The sequence below is a fragment of the Mastigoproctus giganteus genome, chromosome 14, assembly GCF_048544385.1.
Source record: "Mastigoproctus giganteus isolate SK-2022 chromosome 14, ASM4854438v1, whole genome shotgun sequence".
NCBI classification, from domain to species: domain Eukaryota; kingdom Metazoa; phylum Arthropoda; class Arachnida; order Uropygi; family Thelyphonidae; genus Mastigoproctus; species Mastigoproctus giganteus.
In genome coordinates, this window is record NC_143588.1 from 71,758,240 (window position 1) to 71,777,488 (window position 19,249).

The window sequence follows — 19,249 nt, forward strand, 5'->3', positions numbered from 1 at the left end:
TAAGTTAATGTTTGCTCCACATTTACAATATTTTAGTAATAAAGTAAGAAAATTCTCCGGTGCCATTATTAGGATGTCTAAAGCAGATTGGGGTTTGTCGTGGAAGGCTCTTTTTCTGTACTACACAGCAGTTTTCCTCCCATTTGACAATGTATGCTGCTGGAGCCTGGTTTTACTGGGCTACAATTGTCAGGATACAAACTAAGTTAAATTCAATTCAGCGGTCGATGCTCCTCAGTATTTTGAGAGCATGTCAAACAGTTTCAGCAGCCGCTGTGCAATTCTTGGCCGGAGTGATTCTGTTGGACTTGTTTCTTGTATACTGTGGATTGTGTTATTGTATAAAGAGACAGATACCCACTACGATTTTAGGTATTGTATTGAGCTTAATAATTTTACTGGTATTAATAGTGACAGAAAGCGGTGTCTTAATGAAATCATAAACAAATGGCAAACACAATGGGATATTGGAACTACAGGAAGAGCTACACAACAATTTATCCTTGATGTTACATTTTTGGTTAATAGGCATGTTATGAGTTGGTTTACTTCTGGCTTGGAAGCGCTGTTTTTGGTGACAGGCCATGGATCTCTGAATTGGAAGTTGTTTGCACTTGGACTGATCGATACTGATAGGTGTCTGTGTGGCACTAATAAGGACTGGTATCACATTTTGTATGATTGTTCTATCTATGAGACCTACAGGATGGCACTTTGTGGAGTTATTGGATCCTTGATACCTGGGCAGGAAGTTTTACTTCTCTCTGAGCAGCATAAATTTGATGCTTTTCAAGGGCTCTCGAAAGTAGTATTTCAACATAGATCTCTGTATAGATAGTTGATATTTAAGTCTTAAGTTAACATATATCTGATTGGGTCTGGATGCTTTGAGCGAATGTGAAGGAGTGATTTTTTTTACTCTGGACTGGGCCTCCAAAGATGTGTGTGTTTTTTTTTTTTTTTTTTTTTTTGATTTTTTTTAAAATTTTTTTATTATCATTATCATTTTTTGTCTTATAATCTGAGACCTTAGGTGTTGCATCTACTAGAACTGTTTTGCAGAGTCATTTTTTTATGAAAACCCCAAAAATGAGGTATTAGAACCTATAGTACTTGGTACCGTGCTTGGGTTGGAGGTTGTGAAGACGAAAGAAGATATTTGTTGACATTAGACTTGAACTTCTGTAGACTGTAATTTTCAGGAAATACGTACAAAGGAAGGTTGTTCCAGAAAACGGTAGTTGAATGAATAAACGAGGAAGATGAAAAGTTGGTTCTGTGAGTTTGAAGTTGGACAGTAAATGGATGTTGGCTGGTGGCGGCACATGTTCGGACTGTTTTGAAAGAGAGAGAGTGGGAATTATAAAGGCAATTCAGAAGAACAGTACCCATGGAAGTATCTGTAGAAAAGGCATGCAGCAGAAACAGTACGTCTATGAGACAGCGAGTGGAGAGACTCTGTTAGAGAGGAGTCATTAATTAACCTAACTGCCGTCTTCTGTATGGAATCTAGAAGCCTGAGAGAAGTTTTGGGGGCACTGCCCCAGATGTGGAAACAATATTCAATGGTAGGGCAGATTTGCAATTTGTACAGAGTGAACAGCTGTTTAGAAGAAACGTAACGCTGAGAGTGAAAGAGAAAACCAAGTTTTTTAGATGCAGAGGAAGCAATATTTGTAATGTGCTTGTGCCAAGAGAGATTAGAAGTCAGGCTAATCCCTAAAACAGATATATCATTTTGCCTAAAAATTGGAGTGTCACCAAAGATAAGCATAGGAGCAGAAGAATCCTTTTTGCAAGATATAAGACAAGACTGAGTTTTAGAAATATTGAAATCAACTAAGTTGTCTTTGCCCCACTGGAGAATTACCTTGAAATCGGCATTTAATGAATTGGCAATGAATATTCGAGAAGCTGAAGCTGATTGAGCAGGGCAAGGCAGTCTCAATAGCAGAAGTTCATTAATATACAAGAGGAAAAGAGTGGAGGAAAGAACTGAACCTTGGGGTACACCAGCATTAGTGGAGAACTTAGAAGACAGAGAGCCATTTACCATCACCCTCGGCACCTCCGTAGCCAGGTGGGAAGGAGCAGCAGTGTGTAGCACATGCTTCTTGATTAGACCAGGGTTCGAGCCCGTCACCACCAAATATGGAGGATGCGGAAAGGTCGGGGAATGACCACCGCATATCCCGGAGCAATATGGCCTTAGTTGCTAATGCTCCTAAAAACCAAATAACTAACTATCTAACCATCACCCTCAGTGAGAGATCAGATAGAAAACTGGATAACCAGTTACAAATAAAAGTTGGCAAACCATAAGATGGAAGTTTTTTAGGAGATCTTTATGCCAAACATGATCGAAAGCCTTTCAGATGTCAAGAGCAACTGCTTGTGTTTCCCCGAACTTTTCCATTGAATTTGTCCAAAAGTGGGTTACATAAGCCAGAATATCACCAGTGGATCGGCACTGACAAAATCCATATTGGCGATCGTTGATCAGACGGAAAGTTTCTAAGTAGTTTAAGAGTTGGTGGTTAATTGCAATGGGATGATAATTGCATGGGAAAGATTTGTCACTCTTTTTAGGAACTGGCTGGATATGAGCAAATTTCCAAGCAGAAGGAAAAACACCTTTGGAATAAGAAAGTGAAAAAAAGCAGCAAAGAATAGGAGTAAGTTCAGGAGCACAGGTTTTGAGAACAAGTGGAGAAATACCCTCGGGACCTGGAGCTTTCTTAGCATCAAGATTCGTCAAAATCCTTCTGACATCCTTTTGGCAGAAGACCACAGGAGCCATTGAATGGAGCGTGTTGGGAATGGTGGGAGGTGTTTTACCAAGATCATTAATACATGAGCTGGAAGAAAATTGGGATGTTAGCAGGTCAGCTTTATCCTTGGCTGAAGTGACAACAGAACCATCTGGTTTGGACAGAGGTGGGAGCAGAGATGGGCAAAAGTTGTGACCAATAGCTCTGGCAAGAGACCAGAATGTTCGGCTACCATTAGGGCAAGAAGCAAGTTTTCTCCTCTTAGCCTGTTCAAACTCTAATTTAGACTGATTAATAACTGCTTTACAATTGTTGCGAGCTTTGGTGTAAGCAGAAAAGGAAACTGAAGAATTAGAAACAAGCCGATTACGATATGCAATGTTCTTCTCTTGAACAGCCTTAGCACATTTATTGGAAAACTAAGGTTTAGATAAAGGACGAGATTTTAAAGTGGAGTGTGGGATAAAGGATTCCATTCCTGCAAGAATAATTTCACTGACACAATCTGAGCAAACGTTGACATCAGAAGTTTTGAAACAGTAATCCAACCAAGGAAAAGAAGAAAAGGAATCTCGCAGGTCATCCCATTTTGCATTCTTGTAATGCCAAACAATATGAGGTTGGGAGTAGCCATGAGATAAAGGCTCCATTGGAGAAGAGACAATCACCAAGTTGTGGTCTTGATGTGCCTAAAGGACCACTCTCTGATGCCATCCTGGAATGTGCCAAGCCCCTATGTCCACCTGCCCGACGTCGAACGCAACCATGGATATCAGACGAGTGCCTCGACCTCGTGGACAAACGGAAACAGGCAAAGTTGGTCGACTTTGAACGGTACCGGCAGCTAAACCGAGAAGTCCGACAAAGAATGACAGCAGAAAGGGAAGCATACTGGAACCAAGTGGCAGACGATCTTGAAGTGGCGGCATCCAAAAACGAGTATCGCACTCTCTACCGCACCCTCAGATGTCTGAGTGGAAAGACCAAATTGACTAGTGACAACATCAAGAATGCTGATGGGACCTTCGTGCGATCACCATCCGAACGCCTGCAACGGTGGAGTGAATTCTTCAAAGCTTTGTATAATCACGACCCACCTCAGGGACCGCCAGCAACAGCACTCTCGATCGACCCCCCTGAGGTCTCCATGGTCGATGTTGAGCCTACAGTAGAAGAAGTGAAAGCAGCCATACAATCCCTGAAGAATGGCAGGGCACCAGGAGTGGACCAAGTCACCACAGAAGCAATCAAAGCCGGGGGAGATGTACTGCTTCGCCGACTACACTCACTCCTCAAAACCATCTGGTGCACTGAACAAATTCCGTTAACATGGAGGAAAGCCATTATCGTACCGATCCACAAGAAAGGTGATAACCGGGACTGCAAGAACTACCGTGGCATCAGCCTCCTTTCCATCATCGGAAAGGTCTTTATGAAGATCATCCAGTCAAGACTGCAAAAACATCGCGAGCAAACCAGTCGAGAAGAACAGGCAGGATTTAGACCTGGGCGAGGATGCTGTGATCAAATCTTTGCCATTCGTCAGCTGATGGAGGAGAGGATCCGGTGTGGACAGCGAACCGTCATTGTTTTCATTGACTTTAAGTCTGCTTTCGACTGTGTCCACCGGCCTGCCTTATGGAAACTACTAGAGGTTGAACATGTACCTCGAAAAGTCATCACACTCCTCCAAACTGCATACAACGGTTTAACCAGCCAGGTGCGCATCCAGAACGATTTATCTGAGGAATTTACCATCCAAACTGGAGTCCGCCAAGGGGATGTAGCCTCCCCGTTGCTTTTCAACATCGTGGTCGACGCCATTATGAGGCAAGCATTCAGAAACAGACAGGGCATACAATATGACAAGGATCACTATGTGACTGACCTGATGTTTACTGATGATAGTGCTATCCTTGCCGGTAACGACGCTGAAGCCACGGACATCCTCTACGACATTGCCCACATTGCCCGGCCATACGGTTTGAAGATCAATGCTGGTAAGACAAAGGCCCTGACAACAGATGGGTCGCAAGCCACCATCTATCTCGAAGGCGTCCAGATCGAGCAAGTGCAGGACTTTAAATACCTTGGGTCGCTGGTCCAGGAGAAGAAAGTTGCATCCACCATGGAAATCCACAGCAGAATTGGACAGGCGGCCACTGCGTTCGCCTCGCTCAAATGGTGTCTGTGGAAGAGGACCAACATTTCCACAAAGACTAAAATCCGACTCTTCCGGACTTTGATTCTGCCCATTCTTCTTTACGGATCGGAAACATGGATTTGTCTCAAATTAGATTTGAACAAACTTGAGGTATTCCAAATGCGATGCCTGCGGCAGATCTTGGGCATCTCTCTTCGCGACCGCATCACTAATGATACCATCCGTGCCAGATGCCAACAGCAACCAACCATTGCTGACCAAATCCAGAAGCGAAGGCTCAGATGGTTTGGCCACGTATGTAGAATGGGCACGAACAGAATACCATCCACACTCCTTTGGAGACAACGACCCACCCAATGGAGCATCCAACGGACTGCGCCTAGGAAAACGTGGGCCAAGCAAGTGGAAGATGACTTGAAGAGCCGACGTCTCGACCTTAACCAGGCCAGGACTGAAGCCATGGATCGTAAGGTATGGAAGAACATCACAGAGCAAGTCCGAAACCCTGTGGCACCTACAGCAGCATACTGGTTGCGTGGCCAACCGCCTCCCCCAGCTGCCAGCTAAGGACCAAAGAAGAAGAAGAAGAAAGGACCACTCACTTTGACTGTGTACTTAGAAGGGTTGTTTGTGAGAAAAAGATCAAGTGTGTTGGCTGTTTGGTTAGGACTGTCCGGTATTCTTGTAGGTAAATGAACAATCTGTGCAAGGTCATTAGTAATTACAAAAGCCTCGGCATCTCGACCAGCTGGGTTGGTGTGACTAGAAATTGGAAGCCAGCTGGAGTTGTGAACATTAAAATCACCAAGGAAAATTATCTCACTGTTAGGAAAGTTGGACTGGAGAAAGTCAAGTTGCAAGAGAGGAAGTCAAAGAGTTCCAAGTGATTAGTGGAGTTGGAAGAACGATAGAGACAACAGATGAATTTGACACAATGAGGTAGAGAGATTTTAAGCCAGAGAAGATCGAAAAGAGGAGATTCCAAATTACGAAATCTCTGACAGTCAATATTGGAATGGACATATGCACAAGTACCACCTTTGAGACGAAAGGAATCATACAGCGAATAATTTGGGCAACTGAGATGAGCTGTGGTTGAATCAACTGATAACTGAGATTCTGTCAGAAAAAGCATATGGGGTTTGGCAGGCTGCAAGTGGAAATGGACATTGTTGTGATTAAAATTGAGACCAAGTATATTTTTGAAATGAACTGGGAAGTGTTTGGGAAGTTTAGATCTTTTCGCAGATAAGCTTACTCTATTAGTTTGATAATTTGTCATGTATGCAGTAGTAAGAAAAGGTGGGGGGGGGGGCATGCTGTATGCAGTAATGAAATTTTTGGATATGGCATACATATGGTAAGAATATACCCAGATCCTTGACATAACATGGCCTCTACAATGCCCCCCCCCCCGCATACACACTACCTGGACTCCAAGTCACTATCTGGCAGAGTAGAGGTAGCAAGATTATATACACTAGATGATCCGGAAGCATCATAAAGAGTTACCAGTAGGTTCGGTTCAGTGTACTAACTAGCAGCCAGCCTGTGAATACCGTTTTAGAGCTGTACCCTCAAAATGTAAGGAAGATTGGATCTCACCATGATGTCCATCATAACCTCAGAAGTCATCAGTCATATTGTATGATGGAAGAGATGGGGAAGGGTTGACCGGAACTTAGCGCTGGAGACTAAACATGGGTTCCACCACTTCGATCCTCCAATAAAGAAAGTGGTAGTATTTCACCAGTTGACGAGAGTCATCTACCACCTAGTATTGCCTGGTAACACAGAGGGGTGGCAATCCTCCATGTGGTATGTGCGCCACACCTTGACCCCTGCTTACGTTGGTTCACACCTGGGTGGTCACCCACAGTGTGCATGTGCATGGAGGTTATACCCAGGGTTACTAATAGTCCTACCATTGTGAAGGTGGAAGCAAAGGATTTGGCTGTCACAGATCGTCCGGACTTCACCGAAATTGGGTCAACCTGACTTGAATGGCACCCGAATATCAGTTCCATCAGCGTTTTAGACTCCCAGGTAGCAAGTACAGCTTGTCTGACATATCTGAGAGAATGTCTGTGACAACCTCAAGTCTGTATATAATGTACAATGAAACAAGGTGGATTTGAATAGATGTTCTGAGAGTCGTCTTACCTATATATATACATGGTGCTTGATGTACCACATGTAGCATCAAGCACATACATGTGCTTGATGTAGATGGTGGAATATCTCCACTAGGGGAGAATAAAGAAAACTTCACTGCATATGGCAGAAGACAACAATCGGGTGAGCATTAGTGATCAAGGTAGGAGCCTTTCTTGCATGATTTCTGCTTATTTATTTTATAGAAATGGAATGTGTTATTTCCTTAAATGCAAGAAAATAGAGTTACATTACTGAGATTCATTTTAACAATATTTCTGAGGTTTTTTGCTGTATCTGACCACTCCAACTTTCTGAATGCTAACAGTGGTAGTCGCTGTTGTTATTGTTTAGGGGTTATCTGCTTCTTGGAGGGATTCTCTTACCATACTCACATCTGGCTGAACTTCAAAGGTGAGTATGAGATAACCATGGATCCCACTAAAACAACGTGCAATTTATGTAAGACTGTTAAGTGTGCCAAAACATTTGTAATTTTCGAATTGACTATCCACTTGACTTTATCACTTGATTCCATCCCTCTCCTGTTTACAGAACCAAGCTTACACTCTTATACTGATCCTACAGTAAAGAGCTACTTCATTTATAACTTATTTCTGGATTCTTTGGACCCTGAGAGTTGAGAAGCTAAGTTTAAGTTGAACCAATCTTTGATTAGTGAAGTATTTGATTGATGAAAGTGGTGGGAAATTCTCCAAAGAAATGAGCACAGATTCAGACACTGGCAGTCATAATCTGGAACCTAAAGTGCACTATACTTGTACAAACAATAAAGTAAATGTGCAAATCAGCTCAGAGGATGAAGAAATCCTTCCAGCTTCTGCTTCAAAAAAGAAGCAAAATACAAAAACCTGAGCTATTACTGAGTCCCCAAAACCTGAGGAACATACCTACCCAGGATTCCAACAAAGTCAATATAGAGCACACAGATACTTCCTCCCAGGCAGCTGGCACTGCCCTGGATAAAATTATCATGACCAGGCTCAAACGTGAGCATTTAATGACAAATAAATCCTGCAGGGTCACAGCTACAACTAGAGAAAAGATAATTCAGTACTAGACAATACTTGAATGTGCAGTGACTTACCTGCACATAGAAAATCAAATTTTGAGAACAAAAGAGACAGAAATTGAAATACAGAAGCAACAAACTCAATCTTATACACAAGCATTAAAGAACAACAAGATTCCCAGTATATCTTGGAAACAAGAAACTCTACCTAAAGAGGATAACGATGAAAATGTGGTCACCTTAAGACCTTCTGAAGGCTCCAGACTTAACGCAAGTGAGGCCATAAAACAAGCCATCGCAGAAAACTTGGAAAACAAGTTCAAATCAATAAAAATCAAGGGACTCAGGAAAACCAGACAGACTGTACTGATAATTGAGGCAGCCACTAAAACTGGTGCAGACGAAATCAGGAATAATCCCAAGGTAAATGAGCTGGGCCTGAAAAAGGACAAACCCAAAATCAGAGGCCCAAACATCATTATCTTTAATATTGACAACAAGACCAAAAGTGATATCACAGCAGGAATTTATGAAAAGAATTTTCAAGAATTCATGACTAAATAAGAACTGAACAGAGAATTTACACTAAGATATAACTCTAAAGCCAGGTCAGCACAATCCACCAAATGGATTGCTGAAATCTCACCTAGAATATGGAAATTACTTAGCAACTAACAGAGGATATATATTGGCTGGGGAAGCTTCCATAGGTATAGGGAACATTTCCTAATACCTAAGTGCTGCAGGTGTTTGACATTTGGGCACACTTCACACACCTGTTCCTAAAAAGAGCAAACCTGTGGCCACTGCACTGTCAGAGGCCATGGCTACAAGGAATGTAGAAAAACCCAAGAGGCAAAGTGCCCAAATTGTAAAACTGCTGGGCTGCCTTGCAGTCATTCCCTTAGGGATCCCAAGTGCCCTGTATATATAAGCAGTCAACCAATTGAAACAGAAAATAAATTATGGAACATTCCCATAATCAGAATAATGGCCAAGCCTTGTAGACCAAATCAAAATTATCATGGAAGAAAAATAGACATTGCCTGTATCCAAGGGCCCTACACGCATGGAGGCAGGGTTCAAGGATATAATAGATCATATAGAATTGTTGAGGCCATTACAGACACCTCATGCCTTCGGTGGAGGATAGGTACCAGGTTTTGCAATAAGTGACAACCCAGTTATGAAGTATAACTCCACAATATGAGATGCCAGGTGGTGTGCAATAGTACAGGCTAAGCTTTTTGGGTTAAAGCTTCAAACTATGGAAAGATTTACTAAACAGATAAGTTAGTTAGTCACTTATTGCAACACTAAGGTAACCTGCCCACTGAAGAGAGGCCAGTAAGCCTCGAAATGGTGCCGTCTGGGTGGTGGTATCCACCAAGAATAAGTGACATTAACCTTCTCCAGTGGTGAAGCGTTGCTTATTCGAGGTAGTACAATATCAGGGCAACTCATTGTGAAGGTTTTTACAATATGAGATATAATAAAAATGATGCCATTTCACCTACTTCGGTGATTCACTACATACCAATACGGTGCAATTGCGCTTACTTGTCCATTTAGTGAATCTTTCCCTAGTTTGAGGCCTTAGCCCATAAAACTATCTTAGTAAATAAGTCAATTGAACAAGTCCAATATGTAGGTGGCACCGCAGTAGCTAGTTTCAACTAATAAAGGAGAAGTCAATATGGTTGCTGCAGTAACTTCGCCGACCGGGCTAGCCGAGTGGGTAAAGTACCTGCCCGGCAACCCAAAGGTCGCGGGTTCGATTCCCGCCTCGGGCTTGGATCAAAGTACTGCAAAAACCTTGGGAGGTGCAATATGGCCACAGAAGCCGATGCGCCAACAACTACCAAATCAAAAAAAAATCAAAAAGCAGTAACTTCAAGACAAATAAAATATTAACTCTAGAATAAGCTGGTATTCAAGAAAAAGAATATGTTCTTATAACTATAGGTTAGGCCTTTCCAAAGGACCACTGTACAATTACCAAATCCTTTGTTCCTTTTTCAACAAGAAGTCATTAACCTTAAATTTTTTTTATATTTCACATCAGTCTCTATGCGCAAGGTTATCGTCACCACCAAATACGGAGGATGCGGAAAGGTCAGGGAATGACCACCGCATATTCCTGGAGCAATATGGCCTTAGTTGCTAATGCTCCTAAAAACCAAATAACAACAGCACAAGGTTATATGGTAGCCATTGCAGATTCAACATTAGAAAATCTTTAATCCTTACAAATGCACAATATCTGAAAAGTAAGCGACTCAAGTCCAAAACTGCACTCACCATGTGATAATATATTCTCTGTATAACTTCTTTTCTAGGAATATTGTCTTAAAACTATTTTATTGCGCAAACTCAGAGGAGCACAAAATCCTACAGCTGTAAAGTAAATGCCCATAGGGACAGAGCCCCATTTTTTTTTAAATTAGGAAATAGGTGAAAGTCCGATGGTGCTAGATCTGGTGAACATGGAGAATGGACCAAGATTTCAAAGCAGCACTCATTCAGTGTAGCCATGGCATGACAGACTTGTGATTAGGTGCATTATACTGGTGGAACAAGCTCTTTTGCTAAGTTTTCCATGGCATTTGTCTTTGATGTCTTCATGCAAATGCCTTTCAAGGTCTGTGTAATATGCCACTGTGACTGTCTGACCTTTTTGAAGCTAATCGACTAGCAGCACTCCATCAGCATCCCAAAAAGAAAAACTGTTGCCATCACCTTGACCACAGAAGGAATTGATTTGGCTTTCTTTGGAGGTAGTGTGGGGAAGAAGAGCTGTGCGTCCACTGTTTGGACTGCTCCTTTATCTCTTGCTGAAAGTGACGGACCTATATCTCTCCATGGTTACAAACCTTACAAGATTTGCTGGGTCTTCTTGAAAACAGGGCAAATGTTCACTTGACTTGACAACTCTTGTGTGTTTTTGATCTGCAGTCATCTTTTAGACCCATCATGCTAGCATCTTTTTTCATAGTGAAAACCTCTGTTATTATATGGTACCCACATTCAGATGAGATGCCCAAGATGATGGCAGTGTACCAAACTATCACTAGTCTATCACTGATAACCAGATAATGCACATTGTCAACTTCTGGAGTGATGGACTTTGCAGGTCTTGCACAGTGTAGGTCTTTGTCCAGGATCACTGCTGGCCACTTAACGATGGAATAGGAAGGGGTATCCACCCTAATGTGGTGATCACATGAATTGCCTTTTGAATTAGTCCTTTTCCCCCTCTCAAATATTGGATGACTGCATGGTGACTGATTTCATACATCTTTCATCATTTACACAGCTTTGTTAACTTTAGGACCTGTAACAAAAAAAAAAAAAAAATTACTTGAATGGGATAATATGTTTTTAAAAAAGGCTTTTGTGAGGAGGGTTTGAAAAATTCATAGCCTGAGTATGAAAGGGGAGAAAAGATGATTTCTGTACTACAGTAATACCCCGACTTACGCGAACTCGGAGTTACGCGGTTCCTGATTTTTTCGTTTGGTGTATATCTAAAATTAGCTTACCAGTGATTTGGAAGTCAAATCATAAAGCTTGGGTGACAGCTTCCGTTTTTGAGGACTGGTTTTGGTCACCACTTCATACCCGAAGTTGAACGTTATTGCAAGTCTAAACAGATTCCATTTAAAGTGTTGCTTCTTATTGACAATGCACCTGGTTACCCTCCTGCCACCCTAATTAATTTCGACCCATGTGTGAAAGTTGTTTTTGCCTCCAAACACAATCAGCTTGCTTCAACTGATGGACCAGGGAGTCATCAAAACATTCAAGGCTTACTACACGAGGCGTTCGTTTGCACGTCTGAATGAAGCTATGAGACAAAATAGTGAGATATCTGTTAGAGTTTTGGAAACAATTCAATGTTTTAGATGCTGTAAGAATCATTGAAGAATCTTGGGATGAAATTCATAAAAAAACATTGAATGGTGTCTGGAAGTAACTTTGTCCATTTTTTTTTTCAAAACCGAGACGAAAACAACGCCAGAAACTGATCATGTCGCTCATGTGATAGAAGAAGTTGTTAATCTTGCCAGGCAATTAGATTTGGAAGTCAGTGGTGATGATGTCAACGAGCTGTTGGATTCACATAGTCAGGAGCTGACAATGAATGAGCTCATAGAGATGCGTGAGCAAAACGTCACTGAAGTATCCAACACTTCAGACCCAGTTCCACCAGAAAAGCACATGACAATTGCAAGCTTGACAGAAGGTCTCAGCTCAATTGAAAAGGGCTTAAACATTTTAGAAAACATAGACTGCAACGAGGAACATGTTATAGCTACAAAGCAAGGAATAAAAAAAATATTAGCTTGCTATGAAGAAATTCTGCGTGAAAAAAAGGTGCTGTGTCGTCAGACGAATTTGTTAGATTTTATGAAGCCATCGACATCGAAATAACTTTTTTACATAAATCATTTATTTTTTTAATACATATTTTGTATTAATATGTATAAAGAACTGCAATTTTATTAAATATTTTTCTTCTAAACTAGTGTTTTTATTAGTCCTTGGTCCCAGTTAAACAAAATTTATATGCAAAGTGGTACCCCGACTTATGCGAATTTGACTTAAGCGATTTTCGTCGGACCCACCTATCGCATAACTTCGGGGTATTACTGTATCTGAAGTGTTATACATTAAGTACAGAAATTTTTAACTTTGCTCCCCTTTCATACTCAGGCTATGAAATTTTCAAACCCTCCTCATAAAAGAATTTTTTAAAAACATTATCCCTGGCAGTTGTGATGGAAATTATATTTCTGATGACAATTTTAAAAAAAAATCAGTTTATTTATTGTTTGATACTAATAATTTACTGTTGTGCGTGGTTAATATTTCATTAGCGTTAGTGTTTACTTCTTTTTGAATCAACCTGTATTTACATTGGATGTTTAACTGCATTCCTTGTAATCTTTTGCACTTGGCTGGTCATTCATTAAAGCTAAGAATTCCTCTCTGAAATATTTCTTTGCAACAGTCTTTTTGGAATCAATAGCATTGTCTCTCTTAATAGTATTCCATTGATCTTGATTTTCTAATATGCCTTTGTAAAGTGTTTATCGGATAAAGCACTATTAATAAATTAAAAAAAAAAAAAAAACAATCATTTGTCCATGAATTGATGTTCACACTTCAGTTTGTTAAAGGGTATTTCCCACGCAGCGAGGATTCTCATCACTCTAGTGCTAGTAAAATGGAAATAAGCTTTAACATTGAAGCATGTGTCTGAAAGAATGGTCAAGTTCTATATATGCATTGGTGCTATGCATTCATAAATGTCAACTCTTTTGTTATTACTGCTATTTCTATTTCTGAACTATACATAATTTGTAGAGATACTCTTTGTGAATTATATATAATTGCTGCCTTTGGATAACTTATTAAACAAATTTATGTGGGATTCTAAGATCATATTTAGCTAAAAGAGCTGATACATTCAGATTTTTTGTGGATTAACAGAGTGAGATGACTGAAATGCTTCTAGTATCCTTGAAATATTGTAATAAATATGAGGATTATCTTTGGCTTTTGGTGATAGAGCCACTGAAATTTGTCACAGATCTCCCACTGATTTCTAGACGCAGTATTCAGTAATGCTGGCTGAGTTTTCTCTTGCATGGTGTAGATTTATATTCTTATAGTAGTAGTAGAGGAGTAGTAGTAGTGGTGGCATGTGATGCAAGAAAGCAAATGTATGAGCTTATGCAGCATCAGCCAAAAAAAAAATCACACCATTCCCTCCAAATGCCTCTCCAGTTCCTCCTTAAATTTATTCAACCTATCAACTTCCACAACAACAGATGGAAGTTTGTTCCAGAAATTAACCACCCGCTGGCTAAAGGCAAATTTCCGCACATCTATTCTACATCTGTCTTTTCTTAATTTGAATTTATGCCCCCTTAGGTTCGTAATCTGAACAAGTGGAAGGATCCCATCAGAATTCAGCGTGCTCAACCCATTCAAGGCCTTATATACCTCAATCAGATCACTGCGCAGGTGCCTAGTCTCCAGCCACTGCAATTTGCAGAACTTAAGCCTCTCTTGGTAAGAGGATCTCTTCATTCCCCTCACCAATCTTGTTGCCCTTCTCTGTACACGCTCAAGTAAATCTACATCCTTCCTAAAATGAGGCCTCCAGACCTGTACACAGTACTCAAGGCGTGGCCTGACCATTGCCTTATACAGAGGGATAATCACCTCCTTTTCCCTGCTAGCAAAATCCCTATATATCATTGACAAAACCCCATGACCTGCCCTGGCAGCCTGTCTACATTGCTCAGAGAACTTCATATCCGACTGCACAATTACTCCCAGGTCTTTTTCATTTTCTACCACCTTAAGTGTAGTACCACACAGTTGGTACGTTTCTCTGGGGTTACTTCTACCCATATGCAGTACTTTGCATTTGTCAAGGTTAAACTTCAGTTGCCACTTCTTAGCCCATCTGCCCAAATTATCTAGATCCTGTTGCAGTAGCACACTGCCATTACTGTCATTAACAACCCTGCCAACCTTTGTATCATCTGCAAACTTTGACATTAAGCCTGATATACCTTCATCAATATCATTAATAAATATACAAAACAACAGTGGACCTAACACCGAACCCTGTGGGACTCCACTAATAACATTAGTCCAAGAAGAGCAGCACCCATTGATTACCACCCTCTGTCTTCTCCCACTTAACCATCCTTTTATCCATTGTAGCAACTTACCCTTAATACCATTCTGCTCCAATTTGTACAATAGTCTTCCATGCGCAACAGTGTCAAAAGCTTTCCTGAAATCCAAATATATGATATCAGGATGGATTATTACTGAATAATCCATCCTGGACAATAGCACTAACAAATAAATCCTGGTGGTTAACACTGCAGAACTAGACAGCATTTTACAGCACACCGGCTATTGCTAACATCAAGGACTATTACATTTATTGCGATATTCTACAAGTTTTTGTGGCAGTGGATTTTTGTAACACCTATGTGTGTGTCTATATATAGATTATTATATACATTGTCCTGCCATTAATATATTAATATCTGGACATTTCTGTTGATAGTTGGTCATGTCCTATGCAAGCACCATGTGTCAAGCACAATTATAAATCTGCTTGTAGGCCTTGATTATGAATGCAAGTTAATGTGATCAACAGACTTCCAGTGTGGAATGATAATAGGGTACCGCATAGGCATTCAGCATGTATGTGACATTTCAATGGCACTGAAGATTCCTAGGTCAACAATTGGTGGCATTGTGATCCGCAAATGGAAGTGCAATGGTCCTGAAACTGTCACAAAATGAACTGGGAACCCTCTGAAGCTGGAAGAACATGTAGGAGAGTCCTGCAAAGAATCATCTGTTCGGAATGCAGGTCAATGGTTGGTATCACAGCACACAGGCTGACACATCACAATCACTGAGATGATTGTAACACATCAGCACCAGTACAGTGCACTGGATGCTGAATGATATTGGGTTACCACAGTTGTGCAGCCATCCACAAGTCACTAATCATCCTGACTAATGCCAGACTCCATCTAGCTTGGTGTAAGGTCTGCCATTTTTGGACTGTAGACAAATGGAAAGCTGTGCCTTGGAGTGATGAGTCACTCTATGGACTGTCTGTCACACCCATGCATGTGATGGATACCTGGGAAAAGCTACCGAGAAGACTGTATCATCCCAACAGTGAAGTTTAGTAGAGGCAATGTTGGTGGTCTGGGGCTGTTTTTGTGATCTTTCCTGGGACCTTTCATTTTTTCCTTTTTTTTTTTTGCAGAAACCACATGCTGAGGTCTGTCTAGACATCCTGGACAATGTTACTTACACTGTGGCGATGATATGTCGTGCAGGGCCCATATCTGCATCAGCAAGACAGTGCTCCATGTCATACTGCTCGCAATGTAACAGGCTGGTTTGACATGGGGGTCTTGAAGATGGACTGGCCAGCTAAGATCCCTCATTTCAATCCTATAGAGAACCTCTGGAATGAATTGGATCATCAGGATCGTCACATTCCTGGGTGTGGGATCCAAAGCTCGAACAGACCTTTCCACAGCATCCCAAAGATGCTCCACAGGGAGGCCATTCCATGATGGTAAAATCTATGGAATGTTCTTCAAACCATGTTCTAGTCACCATGACTCTGTGGGGAGATGCTAGGTGGGTCCTGCTAGGTGCATTATGACCATGAAGGGATGCAGATGGCCTGCAAGGATGGACATGTAACCTGGACCGTTCAGAGATGCATCTAGATGTACCAGAGGTCCCAACATGTGCCAGTTGAACACGCCCCAGACCATTACTGACCGTCCACCTGCCTGAACAGTTCCTTGTTGACATGACAGGTGCATAGCTTTGTGCAGTTTCCTCCAGATACGCACCCTCCCGTCTGCTCGAAATAACTGGAAACGGGATTCATTGGACCAGGAGATCCATCTCCAATCATCCAAGGTTCAGTGCTGATGTTCTTTTGCCCGGTTGAGGCGTAGAGTCCTGTGTCGTGGTATTAAGAATGGGACTCTGGTCAGTTGGTGGCTCCCATAACCTATTGCAACTAATGATCGCCTGCCTGATCATCTTAGTGGAGACATTTCTGGCACCTCCCTCGTTGAAGTCGTGATTTGTGCCACTGTCACTCTGGTTGGCTGAAACAATGCGAAGCAGACATTGACCCACCACCTTTATCCACCCACTGTGCTGTCCACGATGAGGTTATTCCGGAGATGGCATATTCCCGATACACTCTTGATACTGTCGAACAGGGATAGTGCAATTTCTGTACCACCTCCACGATAGTGACCGATGTGTTTGGGCACCATCATCCCTCTTTCATAGTTGATCATGACATTTGTCCATACTGACATCAAATTACCGTCTACGTGAATGCAGTGTACCTATGTGTATACCAAGCAGTGGGTTCGTCCACTAGCAAGAGGGGTGACAGTGTCGCATTGCCCAGGAACCAAGTATCCCACGAATTCTGATTACTTTATATATTGTTTTATTCTATACTGAATTCTATCTGTGTAAGGCCACCATGACATGCCCTTTATTCACTGGAATAACTAACTCTGTATCTCTTTAGTCTGGATTTGTTTAGATAAGTTACATTGCTTTTCTTGCTGATCTGGAAATTTGACTTGGAAATGAGTTTCCTTCAGAGAATTTTCATGCTAGATCCCCCCCCCCCCACACCATGATTGCTTATATAGCTGACTGAGGACTACAAGAACAAATCTATTGTGTAAATAGTAATTATGGGTAAATAGGAACAAAAGTCATGGCAATGAGAAGCATAGATCCTTTAGTGAGTTGCAAACAGCTTGAAAGAAAAAGCTTTCCAGCTGAAGATAATAGGATTAAATGTGTTGATATACACTTATAGTTGTATTCATTTCAAGTGTAAATAACCTCTATTGCAGCATTTAAAATTTAAAAATGAAAAGCAAAGTAGTAGGCTACATGTCAAACTATATTAAAAAAAAACTGTCCTTCAATTTGCTGTCAAATAATATTAGTTGTTTGACTGCAGTTAGCTAAGGAATTACAGCTAATTCCTTAGCTAACTGCAGTAGATGTCAATTCTGTTTCATTCAGCAGCTGTCCTTTTTGATGCCTCTCTTATGTGTGCTCTGAAATAGTCACGTAATAAAAGGGTTACCACAGTGGTTTTTTTTTTTTTTTTTAGAAGGAAACGTGGATATTTTGATCATTCTCTCTCTCTCTCTCTCCCTAAGTTAAAGACATCACTACATTCACTTAGTATAGCTATGAACCATATGGTGCAGGGGAATTTTAGGCAAAATTTTCTAGGGGAAAAAAGTGTCATTTACGGTCCAAAACATATGGCTTAATTTCTGTATATTTCTGAGAATTTATTAATTAAAATCTTTAATTTACTACAAAGATAAATAATATATTAGTGAAATTCTTTTTTTAATTTGTGATGTGGGGTTTAGATAACTCACTCTGCAATACTGATAAGCAATAACTCAGCAAAATGTTTCCCAATTTATAAAAACCCAGCCTACATCTGCCCTGGTGGTTTCAGGGGTGGATACATGCAAGAGGGCACACTACACAATCTACACACACAACATAACTTATGTTCCAAGAAGCTAGATTATTAGTTTGCAGCTATTGCAGAATTATATATCTTTTTTTATGTGTTGACTTATTCACTTTCATATAGTTTACTTTCAGTCACATATATATGCTTTACAGCAGTGCTACTCAAAGTGTGGTCCGCAGACCAGTGCAGGTCTGTGAACTGTTTTTACCAGTCTGCGACGAACCGGAAATACAAATTGGAAATACGAATTTCCAATTTGTCACGGACGTCACCGGTCTGCAACCATTTGTATTTTTACCAAAGTATCGGTCCACAACTGATTGAAATAAAAGAAACTGGTCCTTCACCACAAATAGTTTGAGAAGCACTGCTTTACAGAACACATATTTTTTTTAGATTTCCCTAACGTCCTGATATTTTGTCCTTAAAATAGGCTTTTGAACATTTACAAACATTGGAACTTGTGCATCCTGTAGGAGGAAATAATTTTCATGTGCAGAAGCAATACTGTCAGATGAGACTACTAGTTGAGCCATTACAGGTAAAGGAAGCTATAGCCAGATATTCTAATCTACCTACACAACTCCATCAGTGGGCACTATCAGCAGGAATTGAATGAACTTTTGCTATTGTTAAAAGCTGGTGTGTGTGTGTGTAATTTAAAATATATTTTTTTAAGTGTACATGATAAAAAAAAAAAAAAAAGACCTGTACATATGAATATACGTAAACATCAGAGCTGACCATATCAATTTCCAGGCTATGATATTTAGAAAAGTTATTTAAATTTCTTACTTTAAAGTAACTGTTAAGTATAAATAACTACTATGTTTTTTTTTTTTTTTTTCTTTCTTTTCATCTATTCCAAGGTCAGTACACATGGGAGTGGACGTATGTTGTGCCATGGCTTAGAATAAAATAGTTGGAAAAGTGGCAGTGTGTACTGTGGAGCACTTAACTTGAGTCAGACCACTCTGTAAAACAGTTATTTCATTGTGTTGAAGTGCATGAAA

At 40.7% G+C, this 19,249-nt stretch overlaps 1 protein-coding gene across 1 annotated transcript in view; it reads left to right on the forward strand.

Moving 5' to 3' along the window:
• The window catches only part of Orc4 (origin recognition complex subunit 4), a 181,814-nt gene extending 162,952 nt beyond the window's left edge, over positions 1-18,862 (forward strand). The window contains exon 12 of the mRNA XM_090388705.1: positions 18,670-18,862. Coding sequence (XP_090244831.1) covers positions 18,670-18,855 — 186 coding nt within the window. The 3' untranslated portion in view covers positions 18,856-18,862. The remainder of the gene's footprint in view (positions 1-18,669) is intronic.
• Positions 18,863-19,249: the final 387 nt, after the last annotated feature.